General features: G+C 26.0%; 7 protein-coding genes and 1 long non-coding RNA gene across 11 annotated transcripts; 4 read left to right on the top strand and 4 right to left on the bottom strand.

Moving 5' to 3' along the window:
- The first annotated feature begins 310 nt into the window (after positions 1-310).
- LOC117207331 (mpv17-like protein) lies at positions 311-2,318 on the top strand. Of its 2 annotated transcripts, none has more exons than XM_033447418.1 (4): positions 311-567; positions 1,173-1,444; positions 1,519-1,650; positions 1,733-2,318. In XM_033447418.1, the coding sequence occupies exons 2-4, from the start codon at positions 1,187-1,189 to the stop codon at positions 1,976-1,978; spliced, it is 636 nt and encodes a 211-aa protein (XP_033303309.1). In that variant the 5' UTR covers positions 311-567; positions 1,173-1,186; the 3' UTR covers positions 1,979-2,318. The 2 variants fall into 2 exon arrangements, with proteins under 2 accessions (XP_033303309.1, XP_033303308.1); XM_033447417.1 differs by lacking the exon at positions 311-567 and adding an exon at positions 682-793 and having other exon boundaries at positions 1,733-2,073.
- Positions 2,319-2,375: 57 nt separating this feature from the next.
- On the top strand, positions 2,376-4,673 carry LOC117207327. The gene is made up of 5 exons (XM_033447414.1): positions 2,376-2,499; positions 2,738-2,910; positions 3,108-3,422; positions 3,499-3,726; positions 3,808-4,673. The coding sequence occupies exons 1-5, from the start codon at positions 2,466-2,468 to the stop codon at positions 4,255-4,257; spliced, it is 1,200 nt and encodes a 399-aa protein (XP_033303305.1). The 5' UTR covers positions 2,376-2,465; the 3' UTR covers positions 4,258-4,673.
- On the bottom strand, positions 4,533-7,114 carry LOC117207326 (leucine-rich repeat-containing protein 28-like). 3 transcript variants are annotated; one of them, XM_033447412.1, is made up of 8 exons: positions 6,973-7,114; positions 6,707-6,891; positions 5,883-6,369; positions 5,621-5,807; positions 5,358-5,516; positions 5,030-5,224; positions 4,699-4,944; positions 4,533-4,644 (listed from the first exon to the last, which is right to left on the bottom strand). In XM_033447412.1, the coding sequence occupies exons 3-8, from the start codon at positions 6,250-6,252 to the stop codon at positions 4,578-4,580; spliced, it is 1,224 nt and encodes a 407-aa protein (XP_033303303.1). In that variant the 5' UTR covers positions 6,253-6,369; positions 6,707-6,891; positions 6,973-7,114; the 3' UTR covers positions 4,533-4,577. The 3 variants fall into 3 exon arrangements, with proteins under 3 accessions (XP_033303303.1, XP_033303302.1, XP_033303304.1); XM_033447411.1 differs by having other exon boundaries at positions 6,707-7,114; XM_033447413.1 differs by having other exon boundaries at positions 5,883-6,366; positions 6,707-7,114.
- A 198-nt stretch (positions 7,115-7,312) lies between these two features.
- LOC117207333 lies at positions 7,313-7,751 on the bottom strand. The gene is made up of 2 exons (XR_004487499.1): positions 7,710-7,751; positions 7,313-7,540 (listed from the first exon to the last, which is right to left on the bottom strand). It is a non-coding gene; the product is annotated as an uncharacterized LOC117207333 (long non-coding RNA).
- A 32-nt stretch (positions 7,752-7,783) lies between these two features.
- LOC117207325 lies at positions 7,784-11,714 on the top strand. The gene is made up of 10 exons (XM_033447410.1): positions 7,784-7,948; positions 8,511-8,895; positions 9,018-9,248; positions 9,372-9,787; positions 9,896-10,128; positions 10,271-10,422; positions 10,550-10,697; positions 10,814-11,042; positions 11,101-11,291; positions 11,429-11,714. The coding sequence occupies exons 1-10, from the start codon at positions 7,923-7,925 to the stop codon at positions 11,467-11,469; spliced, it is 2,052 nt and encodes a 683-aa protein (XP_033303301.1). The 5' UTR covers positions 7,784-7,922; the 3' UTR covers positions 11,470-11,714.
- A 1,030-nt stretch (positions 11,715-12,744) lies between these two features.
- Positions 12,745-16,479, bottom strand: LOC117207330 (annexin B9-like). Its single transcript, XM_033447416.1, has 7 exons — positions 16,334-16,479; positions 16,117-16,168; positions 15,015-15,396; positions 14,740-14,892; positions 14,386-14,559; positions 13,676-13,857; positions 12,745-13,193 (listed from the first exon to the last, which is right to left on the bottom strand). Exons 2-7 carry the CDS (start codon positions 16,144-16,146, stop codon positions 13,140-13,142), a joined length of 975 nt encoding a protein of 324 aa, XP_033303307.1. The 5' UTR covers positions 16,147-16,168; positions 16,334-16,479; the 3' UTR covers positions 12,745-13,139.
- Positions 16,480-17,527: 1,048 nt separating this feature from the next.
- LOC117207293 (ribonuclease H2 subunit B) lies at positions 17,528-20,306 on the top strand. Its single transcript, XM_033447342.1, has 5 exons — positions 17,528-17,976; positions 18,209-18,447; positions 18,574-18,859; positions 18,992-19,212; positions 19,290-20,306. Exons 1-5 carry the CDS (start codon positions 17,889-17,891, stop codon positions 19,380-19,382), a joined length of 927 nt encoding a protein of 308 aa, XP_033303233.1. The 5' UTR covers positions 17,528-17,888; the 3' UTR covers positions 19,383-20,306.
- Positions 20,307-21,673: 1,367 nt separating this feature from the next.
- On the bottom strand, positions 21,674-23,432 carry LOC117207292 (bystin). Its single transcript, XM_033447341.1, has 3 exons — positions 23,217-23,432; positions 22,031-22,962; positions 21,674-21,963 (listed from the first exon to the last, which is right to left on the bottom strand). Exons 1-3 carry the CDS (start codon positions 23,346-23,348, stop codon positions 21,735-21,737), a joined length of 1,293 nt encoding a protein of 430 aa, XP_033303232.1. The 5' UTR covers positions 23,349-23,432; the 3' UTR covers positions 21,674-21,734.
- Positions 23,433-23,517: the final 85 nt, after the last annotated feature.

Here is a 23,517-nt window from a genome sequence, read left to right as displayed (position 1 = left end):
ATAATTTACTTTATAATGAAGTCATGTTTTTCAATACTGTTATATATATGCTATATAATTATAGAAAAACAATTTATCTATAAATGTTTTATTTAAAACTTTTTTGCATCCATTTTGAGCGAATAGATTAAATCTCAATAATTAGACCTACATCTACTTCTTACTTCAAATTTCTCTGACGTCAGGCATTCCAATATTGTTTTGCTCTCATTACGCATTGTTATCGACATCATCTATTCATACGTAATCAAACTGTGATGTGTAGTCACTTATACGATATATGAAACTATTGGAAAACTGTACTCGAAAGACGCGAAATTACCAAGGACAGATAAGAATGGATCGAACAGTTTCGTCATCGCTGGTACTTTTGCGCGTGTCGAATATAAGTCTCGTCCCGGCGATTGCCAGTATGCGCGTGTTTCCCTAGTAGTGAATCATTTCCAGATGTATCGACCTTATAGAATTGTTGTTTCATACAAGTCCGCGGTGCAGCGAGCTTTCTCGCGTCACATTCAAACAAACCGCGGTAACATTATCAACTTTTTAACTTCTTATCAAAAAAAGGTACGAATAAAAAAGAAGTACGAATAAACAGATAATTTACATATCATAATTTTGTCATTTGTAAGTCTTATTGATGCTATATGGTATTATCATTATCATATTTGATAACTTATCAGAATATTTAAAAAAAGTAAACAGTGCAGTTTAGATGACAGTTTGATACAATAACTTGCATTGACATAACTTCCAAAAAAAATTTTTTCTGGATGTACATGAAAGTAGGTGTATACGTATAATATATACATATATAGAAAATACAACTCTATCTCTGAAACATTGCACGCACTCTTTTGTTTGGCGCGCAGCATCATTCATTCTGAATTAGTTTGTCACGTGTCGTGAACAAAGAAATCATGAAATTTATCAAATCCTTTGGAACGAACTAATACGAATATAAATTACACAATGATATAGTACATATGCTAACACAAATACATATTCTAGACAACAGTAGCGTCAGTTTTTTATTTAATTTTTCAGATTTCAAACTTCATTTAGTTTGCCTATGCGTTGTTTCATCGATTTTGTAGTTGTTTATAATGAAGACCATTTAATAATATTATAATATTATATTTTATTAATAATGAAAATGTTTTATATTTCAGTGATTACTGCAAAAATGCGTCTTATTTTTATAAAAATCCGCGAGGTATCGAAAAAATATCCGATTGTAAGAGGAATGGTTTCTTATGCTGTCATATGGCCGACTGGAAGTTTAATACAACAAAAATTAACAGGACACGACGAATTAAATTATATGCAAGCATTAAGATTTAGTTTATACGGTGGGTTTTTTGTAGCTCCAACACTATATTGTTGGATGCGGTGCTCTTCATACTTTTGGCCAAAGTCAGACCTGAAGTCTGCAATTACCAAAGTATATTAAAATTAATTGAAACAATTAGTATTCACAAAATGTAACGTTAAAGGTTAATAATATTTATTTTCTAGGCTTTAATAGAACAAGTCACATATGGTCCTACTGCAATGTGTTGCTTCTTTTTTGGTATGAACTTACTTGAAATGAAACCAGTGGCTGAATGTATTGAAGAAGTCAAACATAAATTTTGGCCTACTTACAAAGTAAAATATATACATATGTAATTAATATAAAATACACTGACTACAAATAAGCAAAAAATTATAAGTAACTATTATTTTTTAGGTCGGTGTTTGTGTATGGCCCATTTTACAAACAATCAACTTTTTTTTTGTCCCAGAACATAATCGTGTAATTTATGTAAGTTTTTGTAGTTTAATCTGGACATCTTTCCTTGCATATATGAAAGCTTTGGAAGCAAAGAACTTACAAGATTTAAAAAGTGACAATAATTTAAAACACAAAAGTCAAAAAAGTATCAATGTTGATCAAAAAGAAGATAAAAATGAAAGGTTATCCATTATACGATAAAGATTTATATGACAGTTATTTAGCACAATTGATTAACTTACATACATGTATATGTATACAATATGTACATGTAAATATATCTGTATAACAAATTATACTGCACAACAAGGTCAATTACAATACCTGTTGTCTACAGTACAAAATGAACTAAAAGATTTAATTATGCATATATATATATATGTAGATAATATGTTTGTATTATAATAGGTATAGTTAAAAATTGATAACAGTTCAAAATCATGAAGGTATGAAAGACATAATTTTATTGTTAAATTTTCGAGTGATATTTATTGTGACACTGTTGATAATAACTTATTTATTGTTAATAAATAATAAAAAATAAATGATTGTTAAACAACCATCGTAAAAATAAATTTTCATATTTTAGTCTTAAATTATGTATTTTACTTAAAAATCTAAAAGACTAATGTTTTATCGATTCTTTCTCTCGTTTTTCTATCGATTTTAAGTGTGTAGCGAATTCAATATGGCTTCATTGAAGATCAGAAATTCAAATCATCGTAAGTTGTCAAATGCAACTTAGTATAATTAACATATAACATAATAAGAAACATGTGATTTTTTGTGTATCTTCCTAAAAATATGCATTATTAGTAGTGAAAAGTAATTTGACTACATAAATATAACTACAATAATACGATATGAGGTTATGATACAAGATTAATAGTAGTGACTAAAATTTTGACTATTTTTTAAAAATACCGAACTTCTAATGCTGAGATATGGCCCGTTCTTCAGTATCAGCACAATGTGACTTAATTGCATCATACATGGATGGAGTACATGTTAAAATTGCAGAGGCCTATAAACCTCCAAGAAAAATATGTTTACCAGCTGCATATAATAATAAACTACCAGATGTATCCAAATTAACTTATGATTTCAATTTGGAACGATCAGTACTTGAGAAGGTTGAGTATTACTTTACATAAACTTGTGATATACATTTATCTGAAAATAATTTGCAGTTTACAATGCATATAGATTAATCCTATGATCTTTCTTAATATATTTGTATCATTACTAATTTAAATTTGGTTTCAAATATAAACTTGTATGTTAGTCAATGAAATAAATGAAGTATAATTTGCAATAACTTAATTTATAGATGACAGAATGGCGTAATGTTCGGCAAGTAAATAACAAAGCGCGGCATGCACGATTAGATGAGAAAAGGAAGAAACAAAAAACTGAATTTTCACCGCCACCACCACCTCCATTACCTGATACTACAAAGCCTATAAATGCACCTGTGCCTGAAACAACAATTCTTACTCCACAGCCTTTATCTCCACCTGCCAATGATCTTCAAGATCATGTGAAAGCAAATGGTCTTGACTATGCTGATTTTGATAATGATACAAGCAGTCCATTTGATAATATGGAATTAAAAACAATTAATGAAATGGAAGAACTTGCTCAGGTTAATAAAATATCTCTTAATTATTATAATCAAGAAGTGAATCATAATCTTAACACATATATTGTTCATATTTTAGGTATTACAGCCTACATCTCAATGGATACCACCAGCAAAATTAGAGAGTTTATTGAATGATTTAAGTGTTAATGATAAGTCGAAAATTCATGCACAAGAAAAAAATGATAATGTCAAAAATGAAACGATTGACCAAGAACAAGTTAATGAACAAGAGAATGTCAAACATCGTAGTGTATCTGCGATTGTACAAGAACTTCAAAGAGATTTAAAAAGACCACTCATGGAGGTAATAGTATTTTTTATAAAATGTAGCATACTTTTGAATGATTTCAATTTTTAAATTACTTATCCATTATATGTATAATAGGATTGGAAACCTTGGCCAAATTTAGAAAGTCCCGACACTAGCACTCATGAAACATTAAAGCAAGAAGAACCTATGTTAACAAATCAAGTTGCTATTATGAATTTATTATTGGATTTAACAGAGGAAGATAAAAAATTAGCTCGGCATTTGAGCGACATGGGATTTCCTTTATCGAGAGCTGCTCGTGCTATACGCGAATTAGGTGGTCAAGATAATAAAAAAATTGTAGAATATTTATTGGCTGTGCAAGCTTTAGAAGAAATCGGAATTTCCGGAGAAGATGCTGAAAAAGCTCTTGCTCTTACAGAATACAATCAAGAAAAAGCCAAAGTTTATTATGAAAATCTATGTGTCTTACGAGATTTAGGTTTCCCTGAAGAAAAGGCATCTACTGCACTTTTAAAATGTAATATCGACCGCGATAGAGCTTTAGATTTCCTAATAGCGTAAATATAGTATTTTATAAAAAATAATTATTAGAATGGTCTAAACAAATTTTTTACTGCACAAAAAGTAAAAATTTAACATGTAAAATAATTAAAAATTAAAATCCTAAAGAAATATATTATTTTAAAAACAATTATATAATAAATAAAATAACTAATTTTTTCGTATGGTGGGAGTGCAAAGTACTAGCTATTATAAGATAAAATAATATGTAAATGTTTTGATATTGGAAGATTGATACAAAGCTTTTTACTCTGATTTAAAACATTAAACTTTTATTTTTTTTATGCAATTTATTTACAGAATTATTTAATAAAATATCATTAATTTATACAATGCCAAGTATGCCTGATGGTCATATTGGAATGTTTAGAAAATTCAGCTGCACATCTGAAAAATTAAAGCCATTATCATACATGGATCTATATATAATACTTATCTTACCTTTTACAACAACACAATGCAACTGTTGTTATAGACTCTGTGTAATGGCTAACACCAACAATGATCCAAGCTTCTGTAAATATTGGTTGTTGACATTGAAAATTCACACAAATACTAGTTGGACCATTCATTAGCAAATTACATGAAACATTAAAATCAAGTTTCTGATAATTTTTTATTGCAATTGGTTCATATTGAACATTTATGCTTATAGGTGATACAGAAATGTTAAGTGTATGTTTATATCTAAAATTCAGTATCAATCAGACAATGTATTCTTAGAATATCAAATGATATTAGAAGTCTAAATTTGCTAAAAATAAGCAATTACCTTTCAGTATAAACTTTTCTTAAAGCTAACTCCCATAAAGAAATAACTTTATTTTCATGTATATTATGAACTTTTAAAAGCTGGCGTGGTAAATCAATCATGAGATCAGTATCTTTTTCATGTAAAGCATCTATTTTTATCTTTAATTTTATATTTGTATATAATGTATTGTTCTCACAATGGGTTGTAAAACATCTGTGATTATATATATTTATAGATTCAATAACAAATGCAAATAAATTTGTTTTAAAGGATTTTAACATACTTTAAGGTTACATTTTTCATTATATTATTTTTAAATTGTATATACCCTATAAAATGTACATACCTATAGCCCAAGATATTTCTTTGACTTTGAATATATGAATCTTGAATTTGAGATGTTAACTGATGAAGAAGTGGATAAGACAAATAATTCAAATATATATTTGCATCAAATCTAATGCAAGGGGATGATACAAATCCATTTAATGGTAAATATCTTAGCCTACATAAAAATTATTCTGCGTAAAATAAAAGCATTTAAAATGTTAACAAAAATCTATCGATAATAAAATATAATTTAATGTAATAATTATTTAATATAACAACCTGTTAGAGCATACTGAAATTATTGATAGTTGTGGAGATAGAGTCAATCTGTTTGGAAGTTCTTTCAAACAATTGTTATCAGCACTTAATTCTTTTAATTTAGGTAAGGAACCAATCCATTCTGGTAATGCAACAAATTTATTTCCAGAAATAGACAAAATTTCTAAGTTATGCATTTGATTCATTTCTATAAGAATTATATACAAATTCAAGTTAAATGAAGTTATACATTTGATATTTCTTATGGCATCAAACAACTTACCAAATGGTAATTTGTTAATAGAATTATCATTTAATAACAAAGATTTTAGGCTAACTAAGTTTCCTATAGAAGGAGATATTTGTTCTAATTTATTAGCACTTAAATCAAGAACTGTTAATTGAGTCATTTGACAAAGTTCTGAAGGTACTTCTTTGATTAAGTTTCCATAGATATATAAATTAGTTACATTAAAGAGTTCTATAATCCATGGAGGTAAGGTAGTAAGTTTATTCCATTTCAAATATATTTCTTGAATGTGGCCGCCATAGACCCTTATTGCTTCAGGAAATTCCACAAGACCTCGACAATTCCAATGTAATATTACCTTATTTTTGATTTCTTTCACCATTTCTGTAGAATCTGAGTCCATTTTTAAATAAGTTTAATCAAAATTGTTTTCATACATAAAATTGAAGAAGTAGATTCTGAATTTCTGAGGTTGGCAACCAACCTTCAAGGCATGTATGCTCAAAATAACTTTGGCCTGCTTGAAAGATTTATATTAATAACCTACTATATAACAATATTGTTCTATAATGTATTTTATAACTGTTTTGAATGTATAACTGCATATATATTTACAATATACTCATTTTCTTCAATAGACACAAAAATGAACAACATATAATTTCTTGAAAATATTTTAAATTACAATTATTTTGTAATAGTTAGTAATATTAAAGTTGACATTTCTAATACAAATGTCAAAATATAACAATGCCATTTATTACAATACATTATTCATTTGATTAAATACAATTTATTAATGAATATATTAAAAAAAAAAAATTTACTTCTATTTCACATTACAAGTTTGTACTTACTATTTTCTTAATAATGGTGAAAGAAAGTGGACACTAGGTAAATAATAATACGTTTTTGTATTATATCTGATTATACATTTTGTTTAATTATATTTTATGAAATATCTTATTAAAAAATTTGGACTCAACATATTGTGTAAAATTTTGCGAATAATATATATATGTATTCATATTGAAGACAAATACTAAATGTAAAACATATTTTTATAATTATTTTGCATATGAAAAAATGTTTACGTTTATTTATTGTCAATCGTGAATCTTACCGATAGCTTGTACACACCATAATAATTAATATATATCGGACATTATTTATTGTCACTATACATCACTTATATATAGGTTAAATTAATTGATTTAACCATGGCACGATGAAATATAGCCAAAAGTATGACCAGAAATAAGTAGAGATCATCAATGCTTATCGGCGAAATTTTGCTATAAAATGGACACCGAGGGCCTCTCGCGATCAATGGCTGCACTATCAGCACATCTCGTCACCGGTACACTTGGGAAAAACGTACATATGCATGGCGAGAGGAGAAATGTACAATCGTGCAATCTTGGCTGTTATTTTTGTATAAATTTATAAAGTTTTTACTTGTATTTATTCAAAAGAAAGAAACATATTTATTTTTGAAAACATAACTATCGATTCTTACATTTTTAATACCTATATTTCCCATTACAAACTTTTTTCTTTAAAATCATTACAGATTGTTTCTTTTTATACGTGGAAACCTTTTTTTACATCATGTATTTTTTAAATAATGACATTAGTAATAGGTATAGCAAGATAAAGGGGTTAAAACTGCACCATTCACCAACAGCTTACTGAAAGAGAACATCGTAAAGCAATTATGAATTCTTTACTTCGACACAAATGTAATTAGAGTAAATAGAATACGATGTTTATGATAGTAAATTTGTAAAACGGAAAGCATAATAAATTTTGTGCATGTCAATGACTATGATAGTTATGTCTTATCTGTTATTGTCATACCTGTCATCAAGGGGTTATCAGAGAGCGTTGCGTACTTTAAATCTATAAATTTAGGAACTAAACGCTAACGACTTATGTATGATAACCTAAATTATACAATTTAAATAAATTTTTGATACAACAGAAAAGAAAAAGGTCTATAAGAATAATATGATTTAAAAAGATAATTTGAGCACATGCAGTTCATGAATAGTTTATTTTAATTTATTAATCATGGATAGATTTTCAAGTATTGATTGGTAAGTACGAAGAATCATTTTTAAATATCTTAACTTATTAAGAATTAGTATATATTTTAATCAGCAGAAACTACCAAGATTATTGCTATTTTTTTACTTTAGCAGAAAATAGATGATATTTATCATTTTAATGAAATTTATGATTCATACTTTGAGATGGACAACCATAAATTTTATTTATGCAAAACAGAAATTTTGTATTTTTTTACTTAATTTTCGTATTTTTTTCAACCTTATTATGAATTATATTTTACTAATAAAATAAATTATTTTCCATATGTTTATGTAATAATTTATAAAAAATATTTGAAGAAAATATTTTTAAGAAATATTTTCTCGTATTCTTTATTAAAAATATGTAATCTGTTATATTATTATGAAAGTTTCTATTCTTAATTACATATTTGAGTTGTTTAAGATACTTTGCCATAAAAAAATGTATGTACATGTTAAATACATTTATTATTATCTAAATATTGATTATTGAAATTGTTATAAAATAATTGTAAATTTCTAAACTATAATAAATAAAAATTTTAATATTATGTATCAAATTTAATAGGAATACTGCATTGGAAGACCTAATAGATAATACTTTTGTTAATGAAGGAAGATTAGAGAAAGAAAGTGTGATGTATCGAATTATGACTGGGAATTTCAAAGATCCATTTAAAGATATTGAAGAAGATTACAAGAATGTTAAAATCTATCTAATGAAGGATGCTGATCTGGACTTAAGTAAAATGGAAAAAGAATATGAACCTAAGCACACAAAAAAGACCAAATGTTATATACCTGGTATTGTTAAACCAATGTTTAAAAGTCTTAAGAAATCCAAACTAAACAAGGAACAACAAGCAATGTGTTTAAGAGTCTTGTTAAAATTTTCAAAATCTGATAAACCGAAGCTAACACAAATAGAGAGAAAAGAATTAAAAGTATATATGGTACTTAAAGCATAATGTCATAAAAAATTATTGAAATTGCTCTCTTAATAAAGAAGTTATAAATTAATTATAAGTAATTTTAAATTATTTTCTATAATATATAATTATGTCTGTTATTGTAGGACTTACAACAAATAATATCTAAAGAACAAGATGAATTTTTGGAGTTTGCAAAAAGTAAATGGCATGAAAGATCATTTAAAATCACATGTGAAGATTATATAAATTTACATTGGAAATTAAAGTTACAATCTATTTATAAATTACCTAGGTATTACACTGAAATAACAAGCATTCCATTTGTAGCAGATAAAAATATTCAAGTAAAATTTCTTTCTAATTGTTTACAACTGGTGAGTAATACAGATATTATTTATAAGTAGTTATAAATAATGTATATAATTAGAGATGTGGCTAATGAAAACAATATATTATGTTTTATTGCCTTACAAATTTTTTTTTTATTCTTTTTGAAGGGTAAATTACAAAAGATAGTGTTGCCAACTTTTAGTAGACCATGTATGCTACATATAAATTTAGAACAATTACAAAAACGATTTCTTCCTGAAAAAGAAAATGTCAAAGAATCATTGATGTTTTTTAAACTACCTGTAAGTGAAGATGCAAATTGTCAAAAATTGGCTGAAGATAATAATGTAGATTTGGTAATTTCATCCAGTGGTCTTAATTGTTTAGTAAATAATATTGGTCCAACATATTCAAATTCGTGGATTTTACCCATAGTCATTAAAAGGCACAATGATAAAAATGTTATCTACATAGATAAGCCAGCACCCCCAGTTGCAAGTACTATACCAGAAAAAAATACTTGGGTGTATAAATATATTCTGAAATATTTTTTTATTGGTACCAAACATTTAGCTTTAGAGAGGTAAGATAGAAACTTATTCTTTCCACATATTTTTATTTAAATTGTATTTCTCTTTTTAATTAATTATGAATAATATTACAATTTACACTTTTGACTACATAATAATAGTAATGAAGATGATAATATATTTGATGATGTTAATTGTGAAAAACTATTAAAATTAGAAGAAGAATATGAAAATGCTTCAACAAAAATTAACAATGAGTTATCTTCAAATGCACCAGAAGAGGATAAAAGTTTTGAAGAAATTTTAACTCAACAGAATCTGACAAACTGTGAAGAATCTTTGCATACAACTGCTTCTGATTTTTGTAATTCCTTTAGTTTTACAAGTAATGAAGGTAAAAATATATTTAATATTTATATAGATATATGTCTCCTAAGTTATGTCTTCATGAAAATTACTAGTTATATAAGCTATAAAAACTGAAAAAAGAACAAGTAATAAAAGCATTAAAAGTAATCAATTTTATGAATTAATAGATATACAAAATGGAACCTCTGAAGTGATGGAAAATTGTGTATCATATAACTTATTTACAATTGGACCACTACTTTCAGAACAGAATGAATTAATGAAAGACGTTATTAAAGAATATAAAATGTTAGTTCGAACAAAAACACATGGGGTTGAGGTTTGTGTTTGCTATGTAAAATTTAATATACTTTTAATTTATTGAAATGTTTTTAAAAGGCAGTCTGAGGAAAACAGTTAAAATTAATAATATAGTGTTGAGTTAATTATTTACCTTATTTTTACAGATTTTAGAGAATGAAGTACAAAGATTATTATTGTTAACACCAAAATTAGAGCATCAGCCTGATCTTGGTGCTGAAGCTGTAACATTAGAAGAAGCATTGAAACAATGGGTATCTTTGATATTTAGGCCTCATACATCTTTAGCTCGAGGTAAATTATTTGAAATCAACAATATCGGTATAATAAATTAGTTGTATTATATTTGCATAGAAATATGTTACAATAATACACCCAAAAGTAATGCAATGTATGTATATTTATTTTAGTTCGAATATCAAGTGAAACATCAGAAATATTACAAATAGAACATCGTACAGCAATATCTATAAATAATGAAATTAAAAGACTTTATAACACGAAAGTTGAAAATACTTTGATAATTTTACATAATGTTATTCAATCTCTTGCAAATTTATCTCCAGGACGTTATATTTTGAGACATACAATAAGAAATGGAGCATTTGCTGCTGTTTTTAAATCAGCAGAAAGTTCAGGGTAAGTGATTGTAAAATAATGTATTATTTAATTTTATTGTCCCATTATTTATTTGCAGAAAAAATAATCTTGATATTCATACAATTTATGATGAAATATTTCACACTTTACCTAGTCCACCTTGGATTCCATTAGACAAAACCTTACCAACTCCAATGCTTAAGTATTTTGAAAGAATGCCAGCTTTGTTTTATCCATCGAATAATAAAACATCTTCTGTTAATAAAAAACGCACCAAATGTAATACAGGTATACGATACTATATAATTATGATTATGAAGATAGCTATAATTAATGTTATTAATATTTCCTTAGGATTAGTATACAATACTATATAATCATGATCATGAAGATAGCTATAATTAATGTTATTAATATTTCCTTAGGATTTGTACGTAGAAGTTTAAGAAATAACAAGAAAAAATGATCAGTATTCAATATCAACATAAGTGGAGAAATACATTTCTTTAACAAATTAGCTTTTTCTATTGGTCTTATTTCCCTACTTAATATACAAACACAAATTTTAAATTTTATATGCTGCCATTATTATTTGTTTATTACAGTAAGATCTAAAGTCTGATACAATCTGTGTTACAAATGTATACATTTGATGTAATTTTAATTGTTTTTTAACTTTAACTATAATAAATTGCTATTGCATCTGTATAATCTCCTGTATCTTGTGTGAACTACATAATATAATAAAATATAGCAGAATAAAACACAATCTATCATATATTATGGAATAACAAATAATATATCGTAATATACAGTTTCGGATCGAAATAAGCAATACATTCGAGACTATACTGGTACTATATGGCTTAATTTTATTCTCGAATGAGACAAAAAAGAACACGGAGAAGGAATGAGAGGCTTGAGATAACGGCAATTTCATAAAGTGATCAGTCGAGCAGTATATAACACGTCAGGATCGCTAATATTAGAATGAGAAAGCATTATATATATTCTATTCGTTTTCTATTAAATGATGTCACTATTCATTCGATCACAAAAATGTATGGCTTCTTGCTTTCACAGACTTCTTACTCGTTTCGAATCTCTCACTCTGTCGGCGAATTCAAGTGAAGAAGAGGGGATAGCGAGTTGCTTATTTTGAGTCAGAAACCAGTTATTATAGGCAAAACTTATTTCGAGATAAAACTGTAGTGTAGTATATTTCAGATTTGATTTCAGTTCTAGTATCTTAATTATCAGTCGTATACATTTTCTAAGGTTTCTTAAGGTAAGATAGGATAGTGAAAAGAGAATTGGACTTATGCTATCTCCCCTTACTATGTTCTCTGTATGTTTTTTTATTATTGTTTTTTATTTGAGTATTTGCGTTGCGTTAGATGCTGTAAAGTTTGTATATTTAACAAGTTAAGTGTATATAAAAAAATAAATATTTATCGTATCTTTTACATGTATATAAAAATAAAAGTATTGTCTTTTTTTAAATAAATATAAAATAATTTTTTAAACGTATAAAATAAACACTATTAAAAGTAAATTATGTTATAATAATGTTATGTGTAAAATTTATAAATATTGAAATTAAATGTTATATAAAAGTATGTTTGATAAATATATAAAACCAGAGAGGAAATTTCCTCTCTGATATAACTTACACATATTTTAAGACTTATATATCTATAAAACACGGCTAGCCACTAAATATTCAACGTACTAAATATATAATGTTTAACATTTTAATATATTTATATTCATAAAGATTTTTTTTATAACAATTTGTACAAATAGTAGGTTTTCATCGTTAAATATACATATATATATAAACATTTTTAATAAAAAATAGTATATAACTATGCAATTTAGTAAACTAGTATACTTCATAAAAAATAAATTTTAGTATATCATAAAAAGCACAGTATAGCACCATAAAGATTCTTCCGAGATTCCAAAATTGTGTAAAAAATATAGTAAAATGCACAATCCTTTATACCCATATATTTAATTAATAGATTGATGTAAAGCAAAAGTATAAGCAAAAGTGTGCAAGACACTCATCTTTTATTTGAGCCATAAATATTATTAAAGCTTTGGAATTTATCATGAAATATTTTCTCTTAATTAAGTAGAAACAAGTGAGAGTAAAGCCTTTTTGTAATCTCCAGATGTATCACCCTAGAACAGAAAATTTAGGTATTAATTTAAACATTAATATTCAATTGTATGTGATGTAATCTGCAGTTAGAAATTTTTATTAGAATGAAATTTTTACTACTTTCTAATTTTAGTACTATGAGCAAAATTTTTGAAATCATATATAGTTATCTTTAATTCTTTAGATACACAGAATAACCCATTATACATCTATGAGATTATTTACCTTAATGAATAAGATATAAATCCGAACATACTGAACTAAATGTTTGATCGATAATGTAATACATATCTCATGAGTATGAGTATCATCTGAGCATCGCATTACTTAATTAGTTAAAATCAAGCTTTACTTCTATTCTATGTTTTTTTTAAAAACAATTTTATTATAGAACTATATATACAGTGTATTGCTAGAAATATATTTTAACAACATACTACAATACTTTACTAACTAATAATATATCATAAAATATTGAAGAAAGAGCAATATGAATACATACCGCAATCCAGCTTTCCAGTGATTTTCCATAACGTTCTTCAAAAGCTTTTTTAATATCACCTAAATCAATTTCACTTCGAGAAACAATGATGCGGATCAATGTTCGATCTTTTGTACCAATACCATGCATACTGGCATATAATCGCTCAGCAAAGAAACCAACTTTTGATTTTACACATTTTACTGTTGTATAAAAATCAAAGCATTTATATTAAATTATATAAAACACAGTTCTTAAATTAAAACATAAATATATAGTATATAGTTCAATAATGTCAATACTACAATTTCATTGTACAGTGTTTCCCACACATCATTGTAATTATATTCAAAATCAAGAAGTTACAAATAGATAGAGCATTGTTCAGATTTCCTACAGCAAAAATAAATTTTCTAGTGTTTATTAGACATTAATAAACGTACTACAAACGTACAGATAAGGTTTTCCCAATGAAAGTGAGTCTAAGTAAGATCATATTTGTACTCATTTTAATTAGGAAGACTTCATCCATCTATTGATAATATTCTCATAAGAAAGAGATAGAAACTTTTATTTCTGTTATGCACTTTTTGCTCTGTTTTCTTTAATAATCAGTCACATGACTCTGAGGACCTGATCTAGCAAAATATGATGAGGGTGCATTGAGAATATGACTGTTACAATGATCCAGGGAACACTGTATTAGGCATTTCTATAAACAAAATACTGACCTATTCCAAGGAGACCCTTCTCAAGGCTTCCAGAAAACTCTTTCTTAATAGCAACTTCAATGTCATGACCAGATATTTTTTCATATTCAATAAAAGTCTGTCTTAATTGCTGATAGCTACGTGTTACTAAAATAGCATTAAACTGTGATTCATCTGTGCCCCATTGTTTCTCACCTATACCAAAATAAATAATTATGTTTCAAGTAAATATATTATATTACTTATATTATATTACTTATGATTAATAATTCTTATATCAAAACAAAACACAGATTTCTTTTACTTTATTAATAATTATTAAAAATAATCATATAATCCTCTTTTATTAAAAATAGTTTGTATTATTATAAATACCAGCTTCATAAAGTGCCTGAGCATCTGCTATAGCTTGTGCTTGATCTATTCCTTGATTTTCATCCCTGTTTGCTTGAACAAGAGAAACTAATAATCTTTTGAAATGTCCTGAAGTATCTCCCTTTAATTCACTTTCAAGAGATTTTCCATATACTGTTAAGAACAAAATATTTTTGAATTAATAAATATAAATGTTTTATATAATAGTCCTATATAAACTTATATTAAACTTATTTTTCTAAAATTTAATTAAAATAAATAATTGCTAGACTTACAGTTCTCATAAAATGCTGCAATAGTACGTATACCATAATTACTCAATGTACATAAAATTTCTACAATTGCTTCCTCATCAGTTCCTAATCCACTAACTGCATCATGTAGTTCTTTAGCATAATAATGAGGTAACGGTGTCATAAGAGCAATTATAACATCTTCCAATTTTCCTGTTAATTCACTTTTTAAATCACTAACCAAATCTTTTCCATATAAAGTTTTATATGCTTCAGCAATTTCTAATCTCTGAACAATTCCTCTCCTTGTAAGTACATCAATAATAGTTTTTTCATCAGTACCAAAACCTTTCATTGCTTTACGCAACATTGTAGCATCTGCATTTGCATCAAATGGTTCCGCAGGGTATACCGTTGGAGTACACTATAGAGGATTATTTCTTTTATATCATTTTAAATAAATTAAAATATTTATAGATTTATATGTCTTTATATTATACAATTCATATATGAATAATAATTATCTTTTTACTTAAATCATTATTATAAGCTATCAACAAGTTGGTACTATGATATGTAAGAAATTTAAAAAAATATAATTTATTAATATTAAGAAAAATGTTTGTTATCATTAAATAATATGCAAATTTTTGTCTAATATATATATTTTAGTAAAACAATATTTAGTGAATTAAAGCAAAAAACATATATTTTTTAAATATATACCTAAAATTAAAAAGCTTTTTTATATTAACATAATATGGAACTTATATCTAAAGTGTGTGTGTAGATCTTTTTTGAAAGATATAATAACTCTTATATATAAGATATAATAAACTCTTTTCCATTTAAATTAATTTTCTATATTCCAATAATTTGTGCTAAGGACATAAGTACTTTATTGCAAATTATTATGATATAAAGAATTTATAACACTAATAATATTAAATTTCTAATAAAGCATAAACTGTTTTATAAATATATATTCATAATACGAAGAGAAGTTGAACGCTGATTGATTAGCTCAAGCGAAGCAGCGATAAAAATACGGTCGATCAATGCTCATACCAAAAATAGACTAATCTTAAAAGCAGTCATTTAAAGAATGTTTTAAGCTTCTAATAAATAATTAAGAGATACTTACTTTAAACGGATAATACTGTTGTTGTGACATTTTTGACTACGCAGGGAACTGCCTAAAATAAATAAAGATAATTGTTAGTTAAATTGATCAATACCAAAGAATAATATAAATATCTGTATTGTACATTGCAATATAGTCTATAATATTATTTTTTATGTTAATTTATGCTTATATGCATGAAAATGTATTTACAATAAAAATATTTTTAAAAACTTACCAATAAACTGTTTCCGAAAAATAAAAACGGAGAGGAGCTTTACGTTTGATAGCCGGCTAACCAATGATGGGCACACCCACTTTCGCATCACGTCATGTACATACGTACATAGTTCTTTCAAGGTGCTTACTAACTAGAACGTGAGTAATGAGTAAGAGAAAAAAGGCCACAATGCTTCCAATGACATCATAACGGATACTATATGTATAAACGTATATACTTATTCTTACATATTTACTTAATCATTATGAAATCAAGATTCGGAGATGTCATCAGTTAATGTATTTTGTATGTCTTCTTATGTTTACTAAATTTGTGTTACACCATACGTGGATTTTTAAGTTTGAAATTATATTGTTGTATTTTCTTTATACTCATATAATAATAGAATAACTATAGTTCAATTGGAAATTTTATAACAACTTCTTTCGATAATTTTTAGAAGGTTATTCGACTTTCACAATTTTTTTGTTTAGTACATTCTATATTAGCAACTCTTACAAAAAGAAGAATGCAATGTAATTTATTTTAATAAATTTCTTTATTTTTATTTGCAGTTAAATATTATTTTTGTCTGTGTAAGGGAATATCAACAAAGAAGGAGTTCCAGTAACAAGTTATAAGTGTAAAATATTCAAATTTACATTTTTTATAGTTTACTTATTGCAAAAATTTAAATTTTATACATCCAAATAATTAAATTATTTTCCTGGTATTTATATAATATAATATTGATGTATTACATAAGATTTAAACATTTAATCGGATCATCTATATAAAATATAACGAAACCCGCTGATTTAATTATTTATATATAATGGTAAATTTATTAAAATTATGTTAGTTAAGTGTGGATGTTTTTATACAGATATATTTATCCGGTATGACTATTGTGAAAGAAATATACATAATAGGATAGAGGATATTTATAATTGTTATATTCCGATGTACGTAAAATTTAATATATATATGCATACAGGCATACAAATACGAAAAAATAATAAGCGTAATAAAATATATAGTGTTAATCATGCTATTGAATTAAAATAGATTGAAATTATATTTTTAAACTATCAATATATTTTTATGTATGTAGACATTAAAATGTGTTTTATACAAAATTATATGGGAATTAAATATACATATATCATATCAGTAAAAATCTTTCATTTGTAGTTTAAATCTTTCACACTAGAGTACGATTTTCATGTATCTTTCTTTTTTAAAAGATGGCTCATTAGCGCGGTAACGCCTCTTTTCTGCTAATACTCCGATCATCGACCATTCACTGATGTTCGACTACGCATCGAGATTTCAAATGTTGTTTCCTACAACATTGGCGGCATGTCGCGTTTAACCTGTTTATTTATTAAAAGAGATACACAATATAATATATTTCAATTATCTAGTAATAAGACGTTACAATTTGAGGGTTCTACGAAAAATGGCTGATCGCTAAATTTGTTGTGTGTATGTGCATTAATACAAGGGGAAAATTCTGTGAAAGGAATAAATAACCTAACGTAATATCGATTTGTGTAAAACGCGCGTAAATATGCCGCGTACCAAAGCATCACCAAAAAAATGTGTTAAAACAACAAATTCACATCCAGGCACAAATACATGGGTTTTCCTAATGAAAGGTGCATAAATAAAAATTATTTCGTATTTAAATTTCTCTATTATATATTATTTATAACCGTTAGACATATACCAGCACTACCCAAGATGATTAAACTTATTAATAATTATAAATATTTTCCTATTATTTATTAATTTTAAATATTTTCCTATTTCTTACTGTTTCATTAGTTATACTATATTTCTTAATAATATATTCATAAAATAGATCAACATAATCTCTATGCCTTCCAGGTGATAGTTTAAATAATACAGATGGTGGTGTACCTGATGTTATTAAATTAAGACATCCAGCTACAAATCAACCTGCAATGTTTGTATTTAGTCCAGGCAATGTAACAGTACAAGAAGTTCTGACATTTGATGAAAATAAAAGGTCATGGTTTATAGATGATAATGTAAAATCTGATGGAAAGTTACATTTATCTACTCCTATTGATCCAATATTTTTAATATTACCTTATTTAAGAAAGGTAAATCTCCATTATTATATTTTACTTATTATTATATATGTTAATCTATTGTGACATAATGTAGGGATTTAATTGACTGTTATGGGTTTAATATTCTAAGTAGTAGTAAAAATATTACACTCGTAGTCACAACAAGCACAACCATTAGAACAATGTCTTTGGGATGAAGATTTTATAGAAACGACTCGTCTTACTCAATGTCAGAATTTAAAACTGACTCTAGTCGCTGACCGCAAGGGAGATGAATCTTTACAAGCTTATAAATTTAATGAAGAAAAAGCATTAATCTGGTTGCATAAGAAAGTGGAAAGAGTAATTGAAGTATTAAAACAGAAGGGCATTCATGTATCACAGGGTGCTATTAGTGCTACTTATGTTAAAAGTACTAAACTTGAAACTGCTTCAGAAGTGGGTAAGATAAATTTTGAAAAATTTTAGTAAATAGCAAATTCAATTATTGTTTCAATAAACATTCAGAGATAAAACAATATCTATTTATGTTAGGATTAGGAAAAAGGTATTAATATACTCATTTTTTGTTTAGAATATTTAAAATATGCACATGGCATTGTATCAGAGTATCTTCAAGAAGATTTATCAAAAAAATTAGCACAACATTTAAATTTAGCAGATGAATCAGAAAATAAGAAACGGAAATTAAATAGTCCTAAAGATACTGTTGAAGAAAAGAAACCTAAGAAAGATACAACTGAAAATGAATCAGTATTAAAACCAAAAACACCTGAGTCAACTAAATTAGAAAAGGTAATTTAAAAAAGGGTACTTGTATCTTACAATGCATGTTTATAATATAGGTTTTCATGATGTATCTTTTTATATAGCCTCAAAAAGCTACAATTGGTAAGAAAGAATTAGCTAGACAAAAAGCAGCAGCTGGATCCAAGAGCATTACTAGCTTCTTTAAGAAAAAATAAATTTTAGGTAATTTGAGAAATCTAAATATATAAAAATTTTTGAAATCTCAAATATTGCAATATGTATACACTCAAGTTGTAGCACTGTTATTCAGAACCAGGTTCACAACATTGTAAAAATATCTTGAAATATTTTAAATAATTGTTTAACCAATAGACAACTCTAATCAATAAGCAATTTCTTAAATATTTTTTAATATATATGTTGCAATCTCTCTACGTTGGGGAATAGAATATTTAAGTACTTATTATAATTTTGGATGTATGTAAAATATATTGTAAAAAACATAAAAATTTTGAAAATAGCAAGTTTGAACATGTAAAAGTATTGGTCGTGTTCACAATACATTATTTTTAAATTAAAAAATATATTAAAAAGTAATTTAAAATGGTTTACTTTTAAATAGATAATTTAATATTAAACTTATATGATGTCTAACTCATAACGCATTGGAAAAAAATTCATTGTAAAATATCTTAAACAATCTGGAAGAATCAATTACCAAGGATCACGAAGGTGGCCTTAAATATAACAAAATCTATTAGTTATTACAGCAAATATACTAATTACCATTATTGATAACAAAATATCAGAACTTTTATTTAAATTTTTAAATCCGTATTTGAGATTGTGTATAATTGAAAAATCTAATTGTACAATATTGTTCAACATTCATCAATTTGTATTATTGAATGTTTCTACATGTAATTTCGAAAACTAATCTAATAGTACAAGCACAAAAATAACATCTGATTTTAACATCTCAAAGTTCAATATTTTTGTATATATTTTGTATATCCATATACAGTCAAATATGTCAATATTTGAAAGCGTTTGTATTTGTTTGGCATATTTTTACTGCTCAAAATAATTGTAATCAATCAGTCATTTTTAATAAAAAGGTAAAATATTAAAAAATTAAATGTATCGTATATGTATTTAAAATATTGTTAATGTGATGTAATTATCAATTTTTGTTTCTATTAAAAGCCTAATATTAATGTAGATATTTCAAGTTCCATCATAAAAAAATGAATAAAAATTTTAACATGTATTTTGTAGTTACTAAGAAAGTCATAAAATTTTAAGAAAAGAAACATTTCAATAAATTCAAATAATAAATACTAATTTGAACAATAGTATTTAATAAGCTTTATGTTAATACAAAGTGATATAATTTAATTTGTTAATATACTAACTTGTCTCAAACTAAACTTTGTTAAGATGATATTTAAAGTAATATTGAAGAGTCAAAATAGAAAGAATATGGAGTGAACAATATTTAGGAAATTAGTATTGTTCGATTTCACACACATGAGTTTTTAAGTATTTTGAAAAAAAGATAAATCAGATATGAATATGCATAATGAACTGATACTTAGTACTTAAATTAAGAGATTGAAAATACTTAGATTGATTCACTAAGTGAAGCCACATTAAAATAAACTTTGTGACATAATAAATACATATTTTAATCATTATTAGTTTTTTATTAATAGCAGTGATGAACGTTTTGACATCAGGTATTAACACTTTATAAATCACATTAATTATGAAACTCTTCTTATTTTGTACTAATTGCAAGTCCATTACCATTCCTTTTATATCTTGTATTTTTCTTACAACTTTTTAGTAGCTTTTCTTATACTTATAGAACATCTTTATACAAAATTTAGCAAAATAACGGAATATTTCATTTATATCAAAATCTTCAATAACTTATTATAAATATTCATCTGTAAGAAAAATTATTTACTTTTTTTAATTATTTACAAATGTTTGAATTTATATATCCATGTATGTAACATTTATTTACAAGGAATATTGTAAGTTATATAAACCTTTTGTTATCAAAAATGGTTATAATTACCCAATTCAATATAATTATTGAGTACTCTATATTTATCAAAAGTAATCGTGATTAGTTGCTAAAATTTTGTATTTCTGTAATTCTAATCGAACATAGCTTAATATAGCATAATATAATAATATAGCAAACTAGCTGACATTTTTATTATATGTATATAATTGTTATGTTCAATTGTTTTGATATACAACAATTCCATTATCGTCATTAAATTTGCAACGTACCATATATTGTCTAGAAATTTTTCTGATTCTTAAAATTGGATTGCACTAAAATTTATTTATTTATTGCCTGAAGTAACTTAGAAAGGATTAATAATTTACATGTTATTGCACTCTGTTTTCAGCAGCGTACAGATTCATGGATCAAATGTCAAGTATAGTAACAGTAGTTAGAAGTTAGATTGAAACATATGATAAAAAAGATGAATTTCATTTTATAACTATTAATGTTTTAATTTACAAAATTAATAAAGTACAAATATCTAGCAAACCATAGGTTCTAATTTAGGTTCTGTGATTTCTATGTCTCTGCATTTAGCATGTTGCAATTCTCTTCTTATTTCAGGTGTAATTGTATGATGAGATTGTTTCCTTAATAATCCTAATAAAGCTTCTTTTTGTTCAGAACTAATATCACCCTTATAACGTTGTACAAAAGTTAATAATGCCTGATGCCATAAAACTGGAAGCTCTCTAGGATCTCTTTCGAATCTAAAAATAAATGTTATTACTGAAATTGAAATATTACTAAAATTATATCTTAATTTTAAATTTTTACCTAAGAAAATGAAATACCACCGCATCAATAACCCTATATGGAAGAGCATATTTTTTATCTAAAAATATTCTAAGAAAAATGCTATTAGCTCCAGTGTAATCCATTTCTGCAATTTTTAATATTGCTGCTGAAGAATGTAAAGTTGGTATTGAATTTTTAGCAAGCACAGATCCAATAATAACAGCTTCTCTTAATGTACAGGTTCCAGATTCTAAAAGTGGAAGTAAAATTCCTTTCATGAAACCAGCAGGTTTATACAGTGCTTTCCGTAATGCTTGATATAAATGAAAATTTAATCTTTTATATTCTGCTAAGTCATCTCTAATTCGTGGTAATAATATTAAATTATAAAATCTTTGCGCCATTTTTTCTTTGAGATTAGAGGCAAATAGTCGAGTAGCTTGATACATTGCTGCAGCTGACCATTTTGTTGGATCAGTAATATATAATATTTGTTCCCAATTTTTTAAATTAGGAACAATTTTGAATGCTTTAGGTAATTTTCCACTGCGATATTTTGTTAATACATCTCTAACACCTTCATACATTGCTTTCACTCTTGGGTCTAATTCTTGCATTTGAATTGAGCCTGCATCTGAAAATTGAGTTTCAACTTCTGTTTTCTTTTCTGTTAACTTTTCTAATATTATATCAGCTAATGTCTTCATAGGGGCAGCATCCTTAGGCATGAACATTTGTATCGCTCTTTCATCTTCTTCATTTATTTCAAAATGTTCATAATGCAGTACAGTATCCTGTTCATCTTCACTTGATACTTCCTCTGAATCACTAAATTCAGCATTAGTGTCAAGTTTTATTAATGGTTTCTTTATAGATTTTGCACTTTGTCCAATTCCATTTTCTTCTTCAATTTCCATTTGTTGTCGTCTGGCTTGAGATAGGATTCGTTTTGTAAGAGCAGGGTCCACAAACTATACAGTTGCAATCAAAGTTATATATTAAAAATTAATTTATACTAAATATCTAAAATGATTTATTATAGTATAAGCGATGTAAATGTAAATTAATTTTAAAAATATTATATTTTATTCCATGACAAATTATACTAAAAGACTAAACTTTATCAATCAGAATTGCTACTGTGTTTTAAGAATAACACACTCAATAATAAAATATTAATCAAAATCATTTTTGTATTAAAAAAATGAAGATATATAAATCTAACCTTATCATCATCTTCGTGGCGAATTCTGACCTTTCGCCTGTTGTTCGATTTTACAGCTTTTTCTTCTTCTATTTGATCACCTAAGGCTGTTTTAGGTTGCTTAGAAACCTTTATTTTTTTTGCTTTGCCCATCTTATTATTTTACAATACTTCATACAATCAAGAAAAACATGTGACGCAAATCATGAACATAGAAATATAAAGAATAGGAACCAAGCAATAACTGAAGTCATTTCCGAGGAGCGGGAAATGTGATATTTTGGAGCCACATCGGTGATTGGTTATGATCGCGCAAACGCAA

The sequence above is a fragment of the Bombus bifarius genome, unplaced genomic scaffold (assembly GCF_011952205.1).
Source record: "Bombus bifarius isolate JDL3187 unplaced genomic scaffold, Bbif_JDL3187 scf7180000008026, whole genome shotgun sequence".
Taxonomy (NCBI): domain Eukaryota; kingdom Metazoa; phylum Arthropoda; class Insecta; order Hymenoptera; family Apidae; genus Bombus; species Bombus bifarius.
The sequence above is the reverse complement of the archived record's forward strand: the minus strand, read 5'-3'. Positions and strand labels throughout refer to the sequence as shown.